A 20603-nucleotide genomic window follows, 5' to 3' on the forward strand; every position below is an offset into this window, starting at 1 on the left:
GATTCTGTGTTGATACAAAAAACATGTCGTCAAAACGCAGTTACTAGAGTTATGATGGGACAAGGTCTTTGTCCATATTTCATGAAAATGATTATGCACATGCATCCCAAGGTGTCATCCCTATGAGAAGAGCCACCGAACATGCATGGAATAATTAATTCACTGTCCGGCAGTAGCGACATGCCACGATTATAAACGAAACAGAGGGACCAAGCTTTAGGAAAACTGAATGCTGGCCAGACATGTTGCAAATCATTTTTCTGTTCATGTTTGAAAAATATACTGCCGGCAGCAACGAGTCCAAGCCACTAGAAGTACAACCAATCATCCTCACAGTGGAAGACCACCTGTGATGTTAGTCAAAATCAGCAGATTGTCACCTACAAAACTGTTTCACTAGGGCTATGGAAACTGCACGGACAACCATTGCCAATTACCAGAAACCAATCATTTGAGGCAAGGAAACGTCAGATTTTGCAGGCCTTACCAGTGTACCATTCTCACTGTTCAGCAGCTTCATGCTCGTCTCCATGTGTCCACACATCATCGGAATTGGCGTCACCGGGAGTGACGAATTGTAGTCTCCTCTGAAAGCTGGCCCACTACTGATGTCACAGTGAGAGTAGCAACATGAGGAGCGTCTTGCAGATGATTGTGTCCTTGAAAGAGACTCATGGGGGAGGTCTGAGCATAATGATGTGGGCTGCTATTGCTCTTAATCACAAACTAGACCCTATGGATTTCCAGAATATTGTTCAAGGTAGAAGAAATTGGGTAACATCTGTCCACTACATTGAACCAGCACTGAGACCCTTCATTGTTCCACATTTAGCCATCATGGAAACCACGTCTTTCAGCAGGGCGATGTGCGTACCCATACTGCCAGAGCAGCTAGAGACTTTCTCCATCAACACTGCACACAAACACTTCAGTCTCATGCCATTGCTCCAGACTTAAACCCGATAGTACACCTGAGGGACGAGATTCAGGGGAGGCTCAATCATGTGTGACCAAGGCAGCTGACTGCAGCTGAACTCTCTCAGGCATATCACCGAGTCTGTGGTCAGCTTTATTATTCACTCCATGTACAAACGTTGCAATGCTGTTGTCAACAGTCAAAGAGGCCATACACGTTACTGACTTTCCGATCACACTATCGCGCCACCTGTCATCATTTTGACTTGTAATTGTCTGAAATTCACCTTTAAGTACTGATAATCAAATGTGTCAATTAGAGGTCTTTCCAACAATCATTATGATATTTACATGTGTTTGAATTAAACTGATATCAACTTCAAAAAGGGAGTGTGCACTTAAAAAACCCACACACCTCTTGGTATATGACCAGATGGTGGCCATATGAATATGTGCAAACTCCTATTTGCGGGTACAGCAATGTGCAGGAAACAAAGTACTGTGACTGTGTGTCCCAGTCCACCCAGCCGTGAACTGGACACCTTGTTAGGATGAGAGAGCCAAAATAAACCTGGTGTGCCTAGTGGCAGCAAGAGTTGTATACTCCCCAGGAATTGAGATTGATAATATGATGTGATGCAGATATTGACATCCAATGATCGAAGGAAACTAATACCAGTGCCTGAGCAAGCAGTAGTTGCATGGATAAAGAGTTCTTTTTTAGTGTACATGTACAGTTATATCTAATGTTTCAATCAGAGTTGAACAGAAAAGACAAAGAGTTGTTTCAACTGTACAAAAGATGTACCCAGGATATTGCTGCAGTTTTGCTGTCATGTATTCAACCACTACTGTTTTCTGGTGTTGAATTGCAGTTGTTCATTTGAACAGCTAATCTTGCCTACATGATGTCGTGGATAGAACATTTGCCAATAGAGATCAAACACTGGTGGTTCAATCCCCAGTTACATCTTCCCAAAACATTTGTTGTTACCCTGGAGGTGCTGGGATGGCCAAATGGCTAAAGTGTTCGCTCGTCATGCCAAAGACCCGGGTTTGATTTCCTACGTGAGTGCAATGAGTGAAGCCCTGGTGATATGGCTGCATATTGCTAAAGGTGGCATTGAACAAAACACACTCGCTCACTATCATAATGAGGTGGAATAAAGTCAGTGTATCCAGAATGCTGAGAGCAACATTGAAATGTTGATGACACATTAGCTGTCTTCAATTCTGTGTTCTTTGTTGCAGCTCAAATGTTGTGGTGGATCAGGGGCATCAGATTATAACAACAGCAAATGGAGCACTGCCACTAAAGTAGGTATTGTGTTGGATGACCATCTTTACAAATTTCTTTTGTGGGGGGTGACAAACAGCTGATGGGACAGCATTTGACTAGTTTGAGTCATCTCACCTGGCTGTGCTGAGTTGCACCTGAATGTGTGCTGGTGCTCTTCCACCAGCGGTTTGTCACCCCTCTGTGTGAAGCGTGATAATTGAAGAATATTACATGATGGTTTCTGAAACAACTTTTTCCAAGACGTATCATGAAATATCAGATTTCCAATCCCGTTGGGTATAGAGGTTTCAGGACCATGTGTTTTATTTATATTTTGTGTAATATGAATTGCCGTAAGGAGCTTGTTTCGCTGTAGAGAGCTTGTTTTGATGTACAGAGTTAATTTATGGTATTTGTTTGCTAAAAGCACTTAATTATACTGATGATAGACTAATAGATTTGTCACTTTCGTAAAGGTAGGACTAACTGACCCCTTCCAAGGTGATCCTGGCTGCAGAACTGCAGTTATATATTTGTATCAATATTGTGCTACTTTAGTTAGGTTTGGTCTTATCTGGGATTCAAACCCACACCCTCAGAGTCAGGCACCTAATCGCCAGCACACAATATGTACATAACCCACTCAGCCACCGCATCATCCACAAAAATGGAAGTTCGACAAGAAAGTATAATCCCAAATATAACGTGTTGCATTTGGTCAAATTCTAAATGAAATTGTGTAATCATAGATCAAAAGGTGTTTTATATTAATGAGGTTTTTTTTATCATTATGGTTTGGGGAAATGTTTTATAGGTATAGATATTTTTTTTTGTTATGAAAATAGTGTTAGTATCTTTGACGTTGTATTTCAATACTGAGCAAGAATACACAATGCAAGATACTTGTAAAGAATGTACAGCTCCTTACTTAGGTTTGCTTGGCCTACCACTCAACAGTTTAGTTTTAAATTAAAACTAATTTTAAATGACTTTCAATAAGCTGTGCAAAAACTTTGATTTTCAGGTCATTTTTCTGTGCTGTTTGTGAAATGCTTTGAACTTAAAAGTTAAGGTTAAATTATTTACCTAATAATATACATATACATATACATGCAAGTTAGTATGGAATTTTTTCTGCTCATTTCAAGCTTTCTCAGCCTATTCTAAAAAAAGTCATGTTGTCAAGTTTTGTGTGGTGTTGCTTCAGCTTGCCTACCCAGCATCCTGCTGCACCAAGGATGCCAACAACAACATTGCTGACCAGGATCAGTGTCAAGCTGGGACAGGGTCCTTCAATTCAAGAGTGAGTAGTCCATGTAATGGCTTGGAAGACACATGAGAAACTTTACAACTAATGCAGCATTCTGTTTGAGACAGCAGATCCTCGGGATCCTTTAGCCCATAACTCTGGTGACAACAAATACATTATAAATTTGAGGTTTGGTGCTTGAATCATTTCATCATTTTATCTTTATAATGAATAGTCCAACAATACTTGGTGAATCACAGTGGGGAACACCAGAAATAACTTTCACATCTCATCCACATGAACATAACTCTGACCTTGACTTTAGTTATCATTGCATGCATGATATATGTGCAAATGTGAAGAAGAGCAAAATGGCACCTTTGTTTCTTTTGTCCTCTGTAGCATGGACAGATCCAGGAATATTGAGAGGGGCGGCTGGTAGGGTGCATTTTTCTGGGGTTTGAACACACACAAAAAAATCTTCCATGTGGTCTTAAGACATTCTCAAAAAGGGTTGTTTGAACCTCTGAACCTCCTCCCCCCTTCTCTCTATCTCTCTCTCACCCCCTCTCTTTCTCATCTTATTATCTGTTAAATCTTGTGATGTCTTATACTTCACAAAATGATGTGAAAGAACACCTTTTTCTTTTCAGTTTTAGAGTCATATGTTGTTTGAGTTTTTTTGAGTTGTATATGTAAAACTTATTGTGAGTTTCTGTATCCAGGGATGCAAGGATGAGCTGATTGCATGGATGAAACAGCACAGCACTATCATCATTGGTGTCGGATGTGGCATTGCTGGAATACAGGTAACATTACTTAAAGAAATACATGTGGAGATCCAAGTTTGTCTTCACCAAAGCATGATTGTTGTAAAGACAATCATAATTGACTCAGTTGACACATGGAGACCTGTGAAGAAACAGGTTAGAATTGGTCTTCAGTAACCCATGCTTGTCAAGAGAGGCGACTAACGGGATCAGCTGGTCAGACTTGCTGACTTGGTTGACACATGTCATTGTATCCCAATGATGCTTGTGTTGTTGAAAACCAGAGTGCCTGATCCAGACTCAATTATTTACTGACTGATGCCATGTAGTGGGAATACTGATGAGTTCACTGTTACATAAGAGGACAAGCAAACATGTAAATATTTGATTACCACGTAACAACTAAATTACATTTATTTGATATATTACTAGTACTATTCAAAAGAAGTAGAATAACACGTTCTCATTCATATGGCAATATTTAATCATGTAAAGTATCCATGAAGATCCATTTTAGAAATACTCTTCAGTAACCCATGCTTGTCAAGAGAGGTGACGAAGGGGATCAGGTGGTCAGGCTCACTGACTTCCCATTTGCATAGAATGATCATTAGATTGTCTGGTTCAGACTCAAATATTTACAGACTGCCCTCATATAGCCGGAATATTGCTGTGTGATGCATTAAACAACAAACCAACTAAAACTATGCCTTAGACATACTTGACACATATACTACCGTTAACCCTTGTCTCATTCATGTGGCTATAGTTAATCCTGTCAAGTCTTGTTCTGTCATTACTACAGGCCAGGACAGATTAACAACTGATATGATAGGATTGGATGTTCTTGTATCCTTTGAATGGTATACACGATTTACAGTGTGCACCAGTGTATAACATTTTCATTACAACTTAGGCAGATATCGTAAAAGTATGTTTGTTGTATTCATGTTGTATCATCAGTTCAAGAGATCTGACATGACATATATATTTACTTCCATATTTTATCCTGAAGATTCCAATATACGATTCCTGTGTTTGCAGATCATTGGCTTGGTATTTGCCATCGCACTGTGCAGACAGATCCGATCTGAAGAGAAGTGCTAAATGTCTGTATTAGACATGACAAGAAAACTCAGTACTGGAAATGGACAGAAGATATATATTGTTGAGTTCAGCAACAGTGAATGACAGTAGGACATGCCTTAGTGAACAAAACATAGCAAGAAACATAGTGTTCAGTCTGTGACAAGTTCTCACATGTCTTTTGTCAGAGATGTAGTTACAGAAAAATGGCATCTGTACATTTTCCATGACAGCTGTTAGAGATTGTGGCAGGTAGTGTCCATTACCTCCAGTAAAGACTTCATTTCTTTTAAACTTTTGATTCCCTTCTTTTTCTGATCTCTGCTTAGCTTGGACAGTATCTATATCTAACTGATCTATTTTTCTGTAATTCAACATTAACATTTTAATTAACATGTTCATGGTTTATGTTTCCAATATTGAGTGGCTTTTGAGGTGTTTCAGGAAGATGATAAAATGGAAAGGCACTGCCTTAGTAGAATGCAGGGATTTTGGATTTGTTTTGGTTAAAGATTAATGTCCAAGCTATACAGTTGCTATTACTCTCATCCATTGAATAATCAAGAGATCTGGTTCATGTGTATATTTCAGTGTTATTGTGTCAATGGCGAACATAATGGTGTCTCATTCCATTCCTTCAAATATCCTGACCTCACAAAAATAACCAAATGCATTCTTTTTCAGTTTTATGAATTGATAATGTATGCACTTTGTGTTGTTGGTGCAATTTTCATATGGTTGTTATATTCTTGCACAGCATGAACTTCCTGAATGAGACTTTCAGAACAGCTGAACTGTAACTAGTGTTAGGGTAGACATGCAGCTAAATGAAATTTTGGAATCTAGAGAATTTCACTCACTTCATATTTGAGCATCACTATCTGGAGACATGGTATTTGAATCTAGTCCTTCATCTCAGTGTGTACACGTTACCATGGTAGCTAGTCCATTTGAAACAGGCCGTATTCTTGCTGCTGATTGTATTTGATGCCACAGTAATGCTTATTCTGCTATTGTCCGTTTCCTTCATGTAATTCTAGGATGGATCCACATGTCCACTAGTTTGCATATACAGGTTATTACTTCCCTTGCTTACAAGAGAGGAGCTCAGTGGTAATACAGTTAGATAGTTATGATAACCCAATATGTTGTGATTATTGAAAACTTACACAGATCCAGATTGGATTTCTAGTTTATCTTTCATAATTCTACGGATGTCTTTTTATATATTAAAATTTGAGCCCCAAATATATTTACATTTTTTAATGTATCAAATTCAGATATTTGGAGTTTTTAGTACATTTAAAAAATATATATATATTTTATTAATACACAGATTTGATTAAATTGCTCAAGTGTTTTTTTTTCACTATTTCTGTGTTTTCTTTTCTATCTTTTGTTGAGTATTTTCATTGTTTCCAGCACAAGTGGTGGTACAGTGCTATGATCTGATTTATTTGATCTTCGTGTAGTATTATGTGCAATATGCCTGATAAAGTATAGATGGATTTGTTCATCAGCTTCAGTTTTGTTCTAATTATGTTGATCGTGATAGTGGGGTAATCATGGCTACCAACATACCAGTAATCATGTGACATGTTATATAGCTTTGTTTTATTAATTCGGTACCTGGATATATTTGCAATGCTGACACTAATACACATATTTATGATTCTGCTTGTATCATGCTTATGGGGTTTTGGCATTCTTCAAACTTAAATTTATTCCATGCTGATATGAATGGGAGCTTGTGTACCAGTATGCATTTTCACCCCAATGAATCTCCATTGCTACAATTATGGAGAAAACTTGACATGGTGGATTTCTTAGAGACCATCTCATTGTTTGAGACATATGTTCATTGCTTGATTTAATGAAAATGTTGTGAAAAAAGGTTGAATTTGAACAATGTGAAGATGGAGTTGTGCCTATTTGTGCCCCCTGGTGAAGTAATGACATTGGTTTCACCCTGAATATTAGACCGAATTAGGAATATCTTCCAAGTATTTTGGCAATAACTAAAACATGAAGCAAATAGAAAAAGCAGACATGATATTTATGCTTCACAAATTTTATTATTAGTGTAAGAAAAGTCATTAATTGTTAAAGTTGATGTTTATGACCCATTTGTTTGATTGAAAATTGAAGCTTTTGAAATGGCAGCAGAATGTCTTCTATAATGTTATTGTTGACTGTAATTTGTGGAAGTGTATTCCATGTTTGTTGATTCTTCAGTGTTGCTCCAGAGATGCCAACCTCTACAAATTTATTGTAGTCACAATGAATTTTACCCTCAAATTACGCCAGTACGTTTGCACTAGAAATTCTCTGAAATTTGAAGACAATTCATGAAAATTTGGATATACAGACAAAAAATTTACATTTTCATTGATTAAATACAGTTTTGCCTAAAGGAGAGGATAAAGAGAAATGGAATACTGATAATTTGGAAATCTGCTGTTAGAGGCAGGGGAAATTAAAATTTCAAGCTTAATTCTTATCCTGTCTTTTTCAGAATCAGTCATGGTTTGAAGTATTTATCTAACTACTAATTTCATGTTCAAACTGCTAGTTCTGATCTTTGAAACTTCTATTTGCAGCACTTTGGGGTTGGCATCTTTGTTACTTCTTGTTGGTTTGTGGTGATCATGTCACGAAGTCTGACATCTCAGTTTATGTTACTTCCATTTTGTGATGAGACAGTCATCCAGATGACATTTTGAACATTTTCCACAAAGGCACAGGTAACTATTAATATGTCAGATGTTTTCATAGATCAAAGCAAAAGAATGTGCCTTAGTTTGGTATCAGTTTCACTGAGAAATTGAGAGTGTTCATGCTACGAGTCTACAAAAATTTTGTTTACAGACACATATAATGGCAGAGATGTACAGCAAGTGACAATTTATGAAAAAGAACTGGGCCTTTTCAAGCAATGGCAGTATATCGAAACATGTAGTAAATGGTTCAGTATTTTGTTGTGACCTTTATATCGCTTGCTCTAGTGTGACCCATATGTGAGTTGGGTTATGTAGCCTTTTATGATTGTGAATACTCACTTCACTTGTCCACATTGATATGAATATTTATGTTCAGTTTCAGAACGTATTTAAAGTACCGTAATTTTCAAAAGCATGACATGTTGTATTTACTGTGTGTGTCTTTCATTTTTAATGCAACTTTGCAAGTTCACATGATAAAAATATAACATTTTTCTCACGGGAAGCCAGTATTTGCACTTCTTATCAGCTTTACACATGGTTGAAGGCTTTATGTATCCAAACACCCTTGATCTTACTATTTGTTGCATATATTTTACATCTTGTTATGCAGAGCATTGAGTCTTTTTCCTTAAATTGTTTGATAATATTGTAAGTTTTTAATTTGTGTTTGTTAACATAAAGTTGACACAAAATAATTGTACATCAAGACCAATAATGCAGTGTTAAACTTGTGGCTGAAAAGTAACAGAAAGTATGCATAGATGTGTCAGTGATTAGCATCTGCATTGTGAAGTGGCAGAAGTCACATTGCTTCACATGACATCATGACTCACATGACATCGTGCTATTTCTGTCTTGCCACATCTTATGAAGGCAGTTTTATTATGTAAGACATCTATATCTTAGAATGTTGATGCTTTCACTGATAGCTTAACATAGTTGTTTAATAAGAACTGAATTCTAATATTTACATGAAATATAGTCGTGTTTTTTCTGACTGACCACATGCTCAAGTTATCACTTGCCTCCAATGCATCATCATGGTGTTTCTGGACAGTTGTAAAATTGGAAATAAAATTGGGAGCTTATGTAACACGTGTTTACACATTTGAAAGATTTTCAAAGTCAGAGAGCCTACCTTCACTTAATGTTTTGGTCAAAATCATCCACGTGCCATTGGCATTTGTTTGGACCTGACCTTTCGATATTCCGAGACATTCTGGGACATATTTTTAAATACAGTTTGTTCCAGAAAATATAGTAAAATGTATTGTAAACACATTTGTTATTTATTGTTTGGTTCTTCCTTCCTCATACAGGAATACATTTTCATGGTTTGAAGCTCTTACTGTTAAGAAATAATGAATGTAGGTCATTTGGGCCCTAAGGGTTCTTCCTGAACGCCCTCTCCTACTTTGGCAGTGTTACTCAGTAAAGCTCCAGTCCTTTTGATGTGACATTCTCAGGACTGCGAAAGAAGTATTGCAGTTTGGACATATCTGATCTTTTGAAACTGAGAATAATATCTTTTTGTACTTGAAAAAACGGGTGTGGTACATTTTTACAGCACACAAGCAAAAGGGTGAAGGGGAAGAGTTTTTCATGGTCAACAAATTGAACAAAATTGTTTGTATTTATACCTACGTAAATATCAAAAGACTTAAAGCTATATTCATCCCTCATGAAATCTTTGGAGTATTCATCTCTCCATGTATTACATGTGTATGTTTTTTCATCAAAATTTTTAAAAACATGTAGGAAAGAGTAGGGATTTTTGAGGATTTGAGCATTGTTAGTGAATATTGAGTGTTACTTTGTTAATGTGTCTAGCAGATACTCATCATATTGTAATGTATTGTATCGTAAGCTGTAGCAGATATTTGGAAGGATCGATCTGTAGCCAAGCAGTGTGCAGTTTGTGTGCATGTTCTGCCTTGTTTTCTATACTTTTGTGTAATGTTGTAAATTGATATTTTGTAAGATTGAATCATCTTATATTCCGTAATAAAATAAATCAGTGTCACATGGCCTCATGTTCTTCATAAGTACAACTCAGAAACTCAGAAAGACCTTTGCTGGTTCCCTGCTCAGCAATGAGACAACTTACTCCTGTTTGCCCACATGACACAGGTGGATTAACACCAGCGTGGGTTCATGATTAACTATCCTACATTTTGAAAACTGAGGCCCTTAAGTAAACAGCGCGAGGAGGTCTTTATTACAAATAAACAAATGTGCAAATAAATTTATTAACAGGAAACGATGGTGTATTATTTCTGGGTTTAGGTTACTGTTGTGAATATGGAAATGCGGGGCGGTGGTGGAGCGTTCGCTTTCAGACCCGGGTTCGATTCATCACATGGGTACGATATGCGATGCCCATTTCTTGTGTCTCCCGCAGTGATGTTGCTGTAGTATTGCTAAAAGCAGCGGAAAACCACTATCACTTACTCAAAATGGAGAGAGGATTTGGGATCCACGTACATGAATCACTGCTTTTTCATATCGTCTCATTTTTCCTTTGGTCTGGGTTGGTGCTCTCTGCCATTACTGGTGTATTGCAGCATGAGATGCACTGCTGAATTGTAGTTCGCATCTCTCTAGCAAGAATGCCATGGAAAATTAGACCTGCTGAAATATTCATGTACACGGTGCGAGACCTTAGAGAATGCTCGTCCAAATGCGGCACTACGGTGAAATCAAGCTGTCATTGGGCGTCCCTGGTACTGCCATAAGGCCCAGTCTCCAGCCGTTTCACAAAATCGCTTGAAAATGGTAGAGACAGAGGGAATGCTCACCGACACGTCTGTGCACTAGTATATGGAAGACGTTATCAATTCTTCTCTTCGACGTTGTCGCTGATGAAAGGGGGTCGCTGCTGACACCATGTTTTCTAACCGTGCAAACCCTCCATTCCTGGCAAAGATCTGGGATCACTTCATCCCAACATATACGTTCATCCACAATCACATCATGCAAGAGACTGACAATTTTCGCTGATTCTTTTCGTCATATCAACAACTCCTGATGCCTTTAATCGAGTTGCTAATATATAGTATTGAAAACCACATAGGGACAACAATAATCAGATATATTTGGACGGAATCAGTAAAGGATACAGACAAAGTACAACAGTTTGGCACATGAGAAAGGTTACGCGCCGGATGAATGTGTATGTTTGATTTGGCTGGTTTGTTGTAAAACGCAACACTCCGCAATATACTCCGTAATATTATTTACTCTGTAAATAATCGTGTCTGGACCAGACAATCGAGTGATCAACAGCATGGCCATCGATGAATGGGATGCGATGACATGTGTCAACGACGTGAGCTACCCGGACCACCCGAACCGCCTCTTACGACCACCGTCGTGGTCTACATGGCACAAGTGATATGCAAAACATTAGGCGATAGACTGAAACCAACCACTGATAAAGAAAGTCAGTCAAACTTTGTCATTGTAAGTATTTGTGACGTTAACTTACAGGATCGGGGTTAGAATTGGTCAATCGCCTTGATCGATGGCCATGATGTTGATCACTGGATTATTAGACTCTAATATTTTCAGACCGCCATCATGTAGATGTAATATCGGTGCGTGTGGCGCTAAACAACAACAACAACAATAAAAATGATATAATTCGAACTCACCTTCCTTACTCAGAAGGACGGAAGGAGTAGGATGCAGTGACATGGCCGCTAGACAAGGAGTGGTTAGTCGGAGGAGTGTCTCCTAACACGTCAACGCATCATTCAGGGACTGTCCGAATTCATTCAGTGAATAACTCAAGCAACGTAGATTATATAATCCATAACTTTCTTCATACCAAATGACACGAACAGGTCAGACTGGTTATCAATTGGAAAACCGCAAGGTCCTATTTTCATTGAAACCGGCAGCACTTTGTCAGTGTTGACAGTATCTTTTCAGAGTGTTCGAGTGGAACCCACTCTTGTGACAGGTCCCGATACAATTTACGTGATTTCATAACCTCGGGTTTCGCCTTGTGATCGACCTTACTGAAAACTATTGATCTGTGACAGGCAAAGAGGGACCACTCAGTATCTCACCCACTCTGGAAATGTCTAGCTGTTCATTTCTGTGTGGTAGTCAGTGTTGTATTGACGAAAGACGGAGATACAGAAACTCCGAGAATGATAAGACGACACGACAGAACTGAATTTATTAAAAGCCTTGTACATTTTAGAAAGGTTTTAGACTCAATCAATAAACACCATCTGTTTGAGGCGGTGACATGTGGTGTTCCTGCACAACGTGTAGCCATTGATCAATATTTCAACAATATTTCATTTCCAGAAAACCCCTAGTGAAAAGTACACCCACGTGTAAAGGTAAGTGAATGTGTGTGTAGAATTATACTTTTTGAAGGTTTAGGAACGTTTTCGTACTATATCACACAAAATAGAATTGCGTGCACTCCATTCCCCATTTTATTAGGATATGTCTTATAACATGTGGTCGCGACAAGGGACTGTGCTACCTTTTGGTGGGGACTTCAGAACAAAAGAAAGAATCTGGGCCCTTATGTGAAGAAAGCCAATTATGGCACAGAGAGAGCTTACCTTGAGGCTGTTACCCGTAGTGTTTCGGGTAGAACAGGCCTTCAGGAACTCATGCTTCTTGTAAGAGGCGACTAACAGGATCGTATGGCAAGTTTTGCTGACTTGGCTGAGGCGTCATCGTATCTCATTTGAGAGATCGATGCTCATGCTGTTGATCAGTGGATTGTCTGGTCAAGACTCCATTATTGACAGAGCGCCGTCATATAACTGGGGTACTGCTGAATGCGGTGTAAAACTTAACTCATTCACCCAACTCACCCAATTCACCCACCCGAAAAGAAGATAAAAACAACTTTGACAAATCTATGGCAAATCTGCATTTGGAAAAGACATGCCCAAGAAATCTAATTTATTAGTATTTCATATCAATACAGATGTTACTGTCACAAAGTTAGTCGCCTCTGTCATTAACAGATGTCTTAACTCTCTAATACATGGTAATGAATTCATAAATGAAATGCGAAGAAAGAAGAATGTTAATATACTATCCAAAAAAGTATTTTGTATTGTATTTTGAAAAATCTTTTAATGACCTATTGTGTTCAAGCAATCGTCAAAATATCTACCGAAAGCGTTGATGACATGATTTTGCACAATTGCACAAGTAAAAAATCGACTTTACCTGAAAATGTTGATTTTGATGAGATTTCTTACATGGATTAGAAAGACATCGCCACAACGCAACAGAAATGACCTTCTAGTTGAAATTGTGCAGCAAAGAGCATTCACTGTCTGGCAATAAAAATCCACATTACTGTCAGAAATAGGCATTCGTTTGAAGGAGTTTCAAGGTCGAATCACTACGTCACGTCTTGACTTTGCGACATGGAACATCGCCTTTAAAAGAATGCATGCTGGAGATTACCGATCTTCTGTTGTCTGAACGTTAGCCTGAGCAAGATATCATGGACTTGCAGCTCGATGCAACTAAACAGGTCCCCGTACAGGCAGACCACGAGTTACCAGTGCAGATCGGTGCGTCCGGGTACTACATTAGAGTGATCGTACTCCCATGGGTGAGAGCTAGGGTACCTGGACTTCAGAGGATTCCCTGTCAAACTGTACGGAACAGGTTGAAAGAGATTGATCTGAGAGCCAGAAAACCCGACGTTGGGGTCGTGCTACGTAGTCACCGTCGGGCTCAACGTCTCCGTCATCTAAAACTGTCACTTGGGTGTATAGACATTATCTTCTTGTAAATTGGCACTAAAGTCCGTTTGTGGACGAGTTATACATGTTTGAAAGTACAACATTTTCGCAACATGTTTCTCGTCTATGCGTTTCTTTTTTTTTGATAGTATACCTAATGCTAGGACATCCTTGCAAATTTCCACTTGTCCTATAACTAACACCTTCATCCCGACACTGACACAGGAGGGAAGCAATCGAATGAACACTTCATATGTTTAGGTCGGCGGCCAAATTGCAATCGGTCGTGCGATAAAAAAAAAATGAAATAAAAAAAATAAAATAAAATAAAAGATCGTTGGCCTTACTGAGTTAGTGATCCTTTATTCCCCGGCTGTGGCTGGTGGTTATGCGATCCGCTCGTATCACAAATCTCGCGCCGACACATCTTGCTTGAATGGAAATAAACGCTTAAAAGAAACGCACAGGCTAGAACTAAGGAAATGTATTATACGTATTTAAGTGTGTATAAGCTTGAATATAGACGAGGGATTTCGACAAAAGGATGAATTTATACTACAAACAAAACGTATGAAGGTATGGGCACACCCCAAAATTTAATAGTCATGTTAGAACTTGCCGTGAAACAACTGATTCAGTATTCATTGAATTTTAGTGAAATGAAACATTGTCAAACACAGCGAAAAACCATGTGCTGAAACACACCTCCACCATGTTGTATTCAAGCACCCAAACACAACAGCCATGTACATGTTGAAGGCAGATTTTCGTTCACAGTTCTCTTCAGCAGTTTTCATGAGCTTCAATAGTCATTTATTAAACGTAATGGAGATGGGCGAGGACGCTAACAAGTTTCTGGCTATGCGCCGTGCAGAGCTACGAAATAATTGCTATCTGATATATTGCATCATGTGTGTAAAAAGCAATGACATATACTGATAAATTAATCGAGTTAGTTTCTTTACGCCGGGATTAGCCAGAATCATGTCGAGTCTTTGTGTATGATCATATAAATATCCTCTTCAAAAATACATATTGTAAACATGATAATAATTCTATAATGAAGTGAAACCCTTCATCAATTTATTAAAGAATAAAGAAAGCCTATCACAGAATCTTCATAAAACCTAAACACAAAGGCGTTTGCTAGACAAGCGAGTGACATTTTTAACACTGTCGCAAAATTTTGAAATAACGGATTTTTATGAAGTTCCATTTTGCGTGGCGGCAATCTTGAATGTCTGGTACATCCTCGGGTGACTTAGTTGACGAATGACCAAATTGTTTAAATCGATGCTCATGCTGTTGATCTCTGGATTGTCTGCTCCAGATTCGATCGTTTAAAAACCGCCTCCAATTAGAGAGAATATTGCAATGCACCTTTCAACATATACAAACGACCAAACGGGAGACAGTGTTTTCGTAGACTGAACCAGTTCGTAGAGGGATGTTTTCCGATCCAAAATTTACATCTTTCTGTAAAGGGGGGTAACTCTGAATTGTGTTTGGGTCAGGAAGGGGAAGGATCATGATTGACTTCGTTCTTGAAAACAGGTGAAATGAAACTGATTCCTAGGCAGTGAGGGATTATTCAAATAATATAAATCGGTTTAAATTTTGAAAAGGATACATGATATTTTCGTCAAATTTAGCATGGACCGCGGAAAGCGGGTGGCTGAAAGATAAATCATAAAACTACCACGTCCACGGTATGAGTGGGAGGGACACACATGCATTGATGCGAACTCGTTCATGAAACTGTCAGTGTTACCGTACGTGAGATGCAACCAAATGATTCGTAACTGGTAGTTATTAATCACTGGTCTGTTTTTTCAAGAAAAGAGTTTCATCCGTTTCCCAATAATAAACTCAAAACCTAACTCTAATCCTAATCCTAACTTCAATTTTGGATTTGTGTCACTTTTGTGAGATCTCTACTAGCTAGTGACCAGCTGTCTCCGCTTACCAGTTATCACCAACACCTGGCTGTAGCACTTGTGAAGACAGTTTGATTTTAACTCTCACAGCCTATCGCTTTAGTGATGTAATTGTGTGAAATACTACGAAAGTACAAATCAAGCTGTCTTCTCAAGCGCTATAGCCAGGTGTTGGTGATATCTGGTACGCAATGATAACTGGTTGGCAACTGATAACTGGATACACAAGTAACCCTTGTGTTCAGTTTTGTTCATAAGTTTAGTATACACTCACTTCGTGGATATGAAAGTGCATTGGAATTGATATTTTAAATGCATGATTTCATTTTGTATATGCACTGATTGTTTTAGTCATTCATCCAGTAAATTCAAAATGCCAGATATTCCACTCGTGAATGAAACGTTTGTTTGTGGAACACATTTGCAATCATCACTCATTCATGTGCCCACAAAATGTGATGTCACCATGTTTCGTGGATTGCGTAGCTGTTTGCTTTATATCTCTATGAACGAAAGCCCACTGCAGTAAGTACTGACACCAAGGAAAGCAGACGATGAGAAGTGTGAGGATTGGAGCTAACGGTACCTCCTTTAATTGTCATTTTGTAAAATGAAATTTGGCAGTGGTGGTGTTAGGGACTATTTATTTCAATGTTGGAAAATGATATTTAGTGCACTTGCGAGTAATCCTTAGATTCGGAATTTTTTGTCAGCGAGGTATGGCATCGTATGTACATCAAAAGTACTGCTTCATGACATCAGTCAGAACTTAATTTACAAGTTGGCATAATATTTTCCGTGATCCACAAATCAAGGCTATCCACAAAGTTCGGTTACGGCTCTGTATAATAATATATAAATATTATTTGGGATGGGGGATCAGAAGGAACTCGTATCGTTTTGACTTACTTTGAAGCAACTAATATGACTATTATTTATCAACTCACCAAATTACTTGAGCTTCAATGTCATGTTGAGACAAACTAATATGACTTACAATAACAGTTATGATAGAAGAAATTACAGAAATCATTGGTGGATTTATCATTTTCTTCATTCCTTGTAAAACCACAGGGAATAATGTTTCATCAATAATAGTTGGTATTGTCGATAACAATGATTATTGATATGAAAATTGTGTCATTGATAATATTGTACATAAACTTTGTGATAAAGTATAGTTTTAATTTACTCACTCATTACACAAAGTTAAATCTTTTTTAATGGGCTGCTTCCAAATTATGCCCAGGATGCTGAGTTGTTTTGTACATAAATTTGTCACCATTCACCGATGAAGGAAAATATATTCATCCTTTCAGACATTTTGGGCGCTTTAGCTCAAAGTTACTTCTCTGATATTTATCGGTAATCAGTCTGTTTTTCCGTTAATGATTATCAATTTTCATGATCGAGAATGACAGCCAGGAGTAATTTTTGGTGCTTTGCTTTGTTGCTTAACTTGTTAATTGTCATAGGAGATGGAATTTATATTTATTGACATTTCAGACTGTGTGCCCCAGTCTACTGGCCTAAGCTTCATTTAAACTGTGACTGTATCAATAAACTCAACACATTTAGGATTAAATATTCAAACATCACTTCTGATTTCAGGTTACGTTTTTAGAGCAAATGACTGTAAAGGGGTTCCACATTCAAGACTAAACCCTGTAAACTTTCAACTAGGATCTTTGTGGCTGCTCTAACAGGTTCTATGTTCTCTATACACAATTCACTCAGTCCATAGTCAGTTGAGGGATGGTTAGCTGAGGTAAATTACTGGAAAAACTCTTGCTGGAAGTGGTGTAAGGAACCATTCATAACTTTTGGCTTGTGATCGGAGGTTTGTTGGGGGTTTGAGGTGAATCAATTTGTACACATGTTCTGGGATGGGGGGTTGGGGTTATGCAATTTTTTACATTAACATATTAGGTGATTATGCTTAAAAAATTATTTGAAGGGGTTGTGGGTGCATTATATATTTTGAAAAGCGAAGTGATCACTTACTTTGTACATAAGTTTTAGGGCGGGATGGTGGGGGTTGTGTTTGTGTCATTCATAATATACATGCTTCTCCATTAGAATCAACATTATCCCCATAGCCATATGTTATGAACTGTCCCTAAACATCTTCTCAGTCATTACCTTTAATGTATTGCAGGTGATGATCACATAAGAGTTCCTCAATGGAGGCTGATACAGCACACAACCCTGGACCATCAGACCTGCCCATCCGAGAGCTGGCCTCGCCACTAAAGGGATGGGAGTGTGAACTGTGCGGCTTCCAATCCTCTTTCAGGACAAGTCTGATCAACCATCAGGCTGTCCATTCTGATGCCAGGCCCTTTGAATGCCAGATGTGTGACTATGCAGCCAAACGGAAATATGATCTCAAAAAGCACGTCATGTTGAAGCATAGGAGAGATGAGTCATTCCTTGGTGCCAATGTGTTTGACCATTCTTCTCAGCTGGAAAATATGAGTGGTGATTTGTTCAACACTGGCAGGTCAACATCTCCATTCCAGGCCCAGGAGCATTGCCAGACTAATGTGAGTGCCAGTCAGCAGGTTGATCAGCTTTCATCCAGGCACAGTATTTCTCCATCTGAGCAAAGGGAAAAGCTAGTTTTTTCTCCGATAGAGAAAAAGGAAAAGCTACATCATATTGAGGTAAAATTGGAACCGTCTGATGCAGATGATGATGAAAATCTAACAGAGAGTTTCCGATTCCCATCTACTCATCACTTGAAACAAATATCTTCTGGAAAAGAGTATTTGAGTAGGATTGATAATCATGGTTTCAAGTGTGGGAATCCCAAACAGCTGAAAACAACATTTGTTTTCAACAAGAAGTCTGATTTGTTGCATCCTGGACCTCATGATACTCAATACAATAGAGTTTCTCTCACTACCTCAGTGTCTCAGTTGGAACATACTCATACGAAACGATCACTGGAACAATCAGATACCGAAAGTGATGGCAGCAGACGAAAACACAGACAACCTTCTTTACCTTCAAGTGAAACACCTGGTAAGTCCACTGCAGATGACATCTCTCAGCAGTTATGGAAACCGTCCAATCAAAGTGCTCGTCTTTTTGAAGAGGCTCCCTCCAGCCAATCAGAGATTCCAACACATTCTGAAGTTAGCTGTAGCTCAGTGAAGGAGGACAAGTCATGTGAGACAAAGAAGTCATTTTTATGTGGTCACTGTACGATCCTATATTTCGACCATGCCCTCTACCTGATGCACATGGGCCTGCATGGACGGGGGAACCCCTGGAGATGTTCCGTGTGTGGGGAGGAGTTCGGGGAGAAGTACAGCTTCACATCCCATTTCATCAATCAGCATAGCCAGGCTGCTTCAGGGGAGTAGCTAGAACATGGCGAGGACAGATCTGGGAAGCCAAGATGTGGGAATTGTTCAGTGTGTACATGTTCGTTACTTTCCTGACATCATCTGTTTTCTCACTCTAGAAAGGTTGGTAGGGGAGCCAAGTTGTTAAAATATTTGCTTGTCATGCTGAACACCGGGGTTTGATTCTTCTCATGTAAGTGGGTACAGTATGTGAAGTCCGTTTCTGGTGCCCCCTCCCTGCCATGACATTGCTGAAAGATTGTGAAAGTGGCATAAAACTAAACTCCCTCCCTCCCTTGAAGAACACTCAATAACCATGTTTCTATAATCTGCATGGTTTGGCAAATACAGTGCTCCTGAACATGCTGAAATACATGTTAAAATATTCATACAGAGATGAAGGCAAGTGTGGTGGGGGTTCTTCCTGTTAGACGTCTTGATTATAATGCACAGTGCTGCTGCTGCTGCTGATGATGATGATGATGATAATGTCAATTAATATAACCTTGCGTTCTCAGTGTTCGTGCACCTAACACGTTTCGGCACGGTATGCGGAATTAACATGGCACATGAAAATCAACAATTATTCAAACCTTCATCAGTATAAAATGTTTGTAAAAACATAAGTTTCAGCATTTGACACATTGCTATCGTAGCGGGAGGAAGCCATCATCCGTGTGACAGTTTCAAGGTCAATTGCGCGACATCAATATTCGTGATAGCTAAAATCAGGACAAACAGTATGGTGAACAGTTTGTGCCAACAGCTGATACTGATGTACTTTTGCAGTTCATGTCTCACAATGCTGACAAAAATGTTTTTTAGGAAATGTTCAGAATTTGTGTACTTTTGTCTTTTTTCATCAAAAAGGTGCATTGAAACAATTAAAAGGTCCAGTAATCTTGAATGAAAATTTGAATGATATTCTACATCCCTTTGGAGACTTTTACTGATTAAACACAAGCATATGTTCGTAATTCATTAAGTAAAACCATTCGCTTTCATCATAAAAAGTCATATTACTTGCTTTTACTTAGTAACTTGTCATGGGAATATTTCGTAAGGCTATATGGATTGTGTCTGAAATGGGCTTCCACAGTTATTTTTGCCCGGACATCACCCCATCTTCTGCGGTCATGACCTTTTAGCATTGCTGTTCACCAATACAGATGACTGAAAACTGAATGAATGCGAGTGAAAACTATTTTTGGGGTTTATTTTCGTCTTGATGTTTTTGTATTAATGCAGAGGCATAAAAATATGTTTGGAAAACTTTGAACAAAAAACTCTACTTTGAAGTTTGTGATTTCTGAATCATGACAGCAGGAAAATGAAGACGACTTCTTGTGCAGAAACACAAAATCTTATGTCACACCTTTATGTGTAGTGACCATGTAGATCCGGAAGTGATAGGTGCATGAAAATCGATGTCTGTGAATTTACATTTTGCTAGGATTATGCACAATGATAATGGTGATGATAATGATGATGATTATAAAGCATGATGATGATAATGATAATGATGATAAAACATGAGGATTAAAGTTTTTTCATTG

The 20603-nt window shown here is 38.5% G+C and overlaps 3 protein-coding genes across 5 annotated transcripts in view; 2 read left to right on the forward strand and 1 right to left on the reverse strand.

Moving 5' to 3' along the window:
* Positions 1-10045, forward strand: part of LOC137261320 (CD82 antigen-like) — a 37540-nt gene extending 27495 nt beyond the window's left edge. For all 3 annotated transcript variants that reach the window (XM_067799055.1, XM_067799054.1, XM_067799056.1), the window contains exons 6-9: positions 2167-2232; positions 3402-3497; positions 4169-4252; positions 5258-10045. In XM_067799055.1, coding sequence (XP_067655156.1) covers positions 2167-2232; positions 3402-3497; positions 4169-4252; positions 5258-5320 — 309 coding nt within the window. In that variant the 3' untranslated portion in view covers positions 5321-10045. The remainder of the gene's footprint in view (positions 1-2166; positions 2233-3401; positions 3498-4168; positions 4253-5257) is intronic.
* LOC137261098 (mediator of RNA polymerase II transcription subunit 18-like) overlaps positions 1-20603 on the reverse strand; it is a 189801-nt gene that overhangs the window by 151578 nt on the left and 17620 nt on the right. The window lies entirely within an intron of this gene.
* Positions 15256-20333, forward strand: LOC137262128 (zinc finger protein ztf-16-like). The gene is made up of 2 exons (XM_067799907.1): positions 15256-15311; positions 17853-20333. The coding sequence occupies exon 2, from the start codon at positions 17878-17880 to the stop codon at positions 19063-19065; it is 1188 nt and encodes a 395-aa protein (XP_067656008.1). The 5' UTR covers positions 15256-15311; positions 17853-17877; the 3' UTR covers positions 19066-20333.

Source organism: Haliotis asinina, chromosome 14, assembly GCF_037392515.1.
Source record: "Haliotis asinina isolate JCU_RB_2024 chromosome 14, JCU_Hal_asi_v2, whole genome shotgun sequence".
Taxonomy (NCBI): Eukaryota; Metazoa; Mollusca; class Gastropoda; order Lepetellida; family Haliotidae; genus Haliotis; species Haliotis asinina.

Excerpts from the sequence above, each read along its gene's own strand:
- LOC137262128 (XM_067799907.1), top strand. The coding sequence starts at position 17,878 with ATGGAGGCTGATACAGCACACAACCCTGGACCATCAGACCTGCCCATC.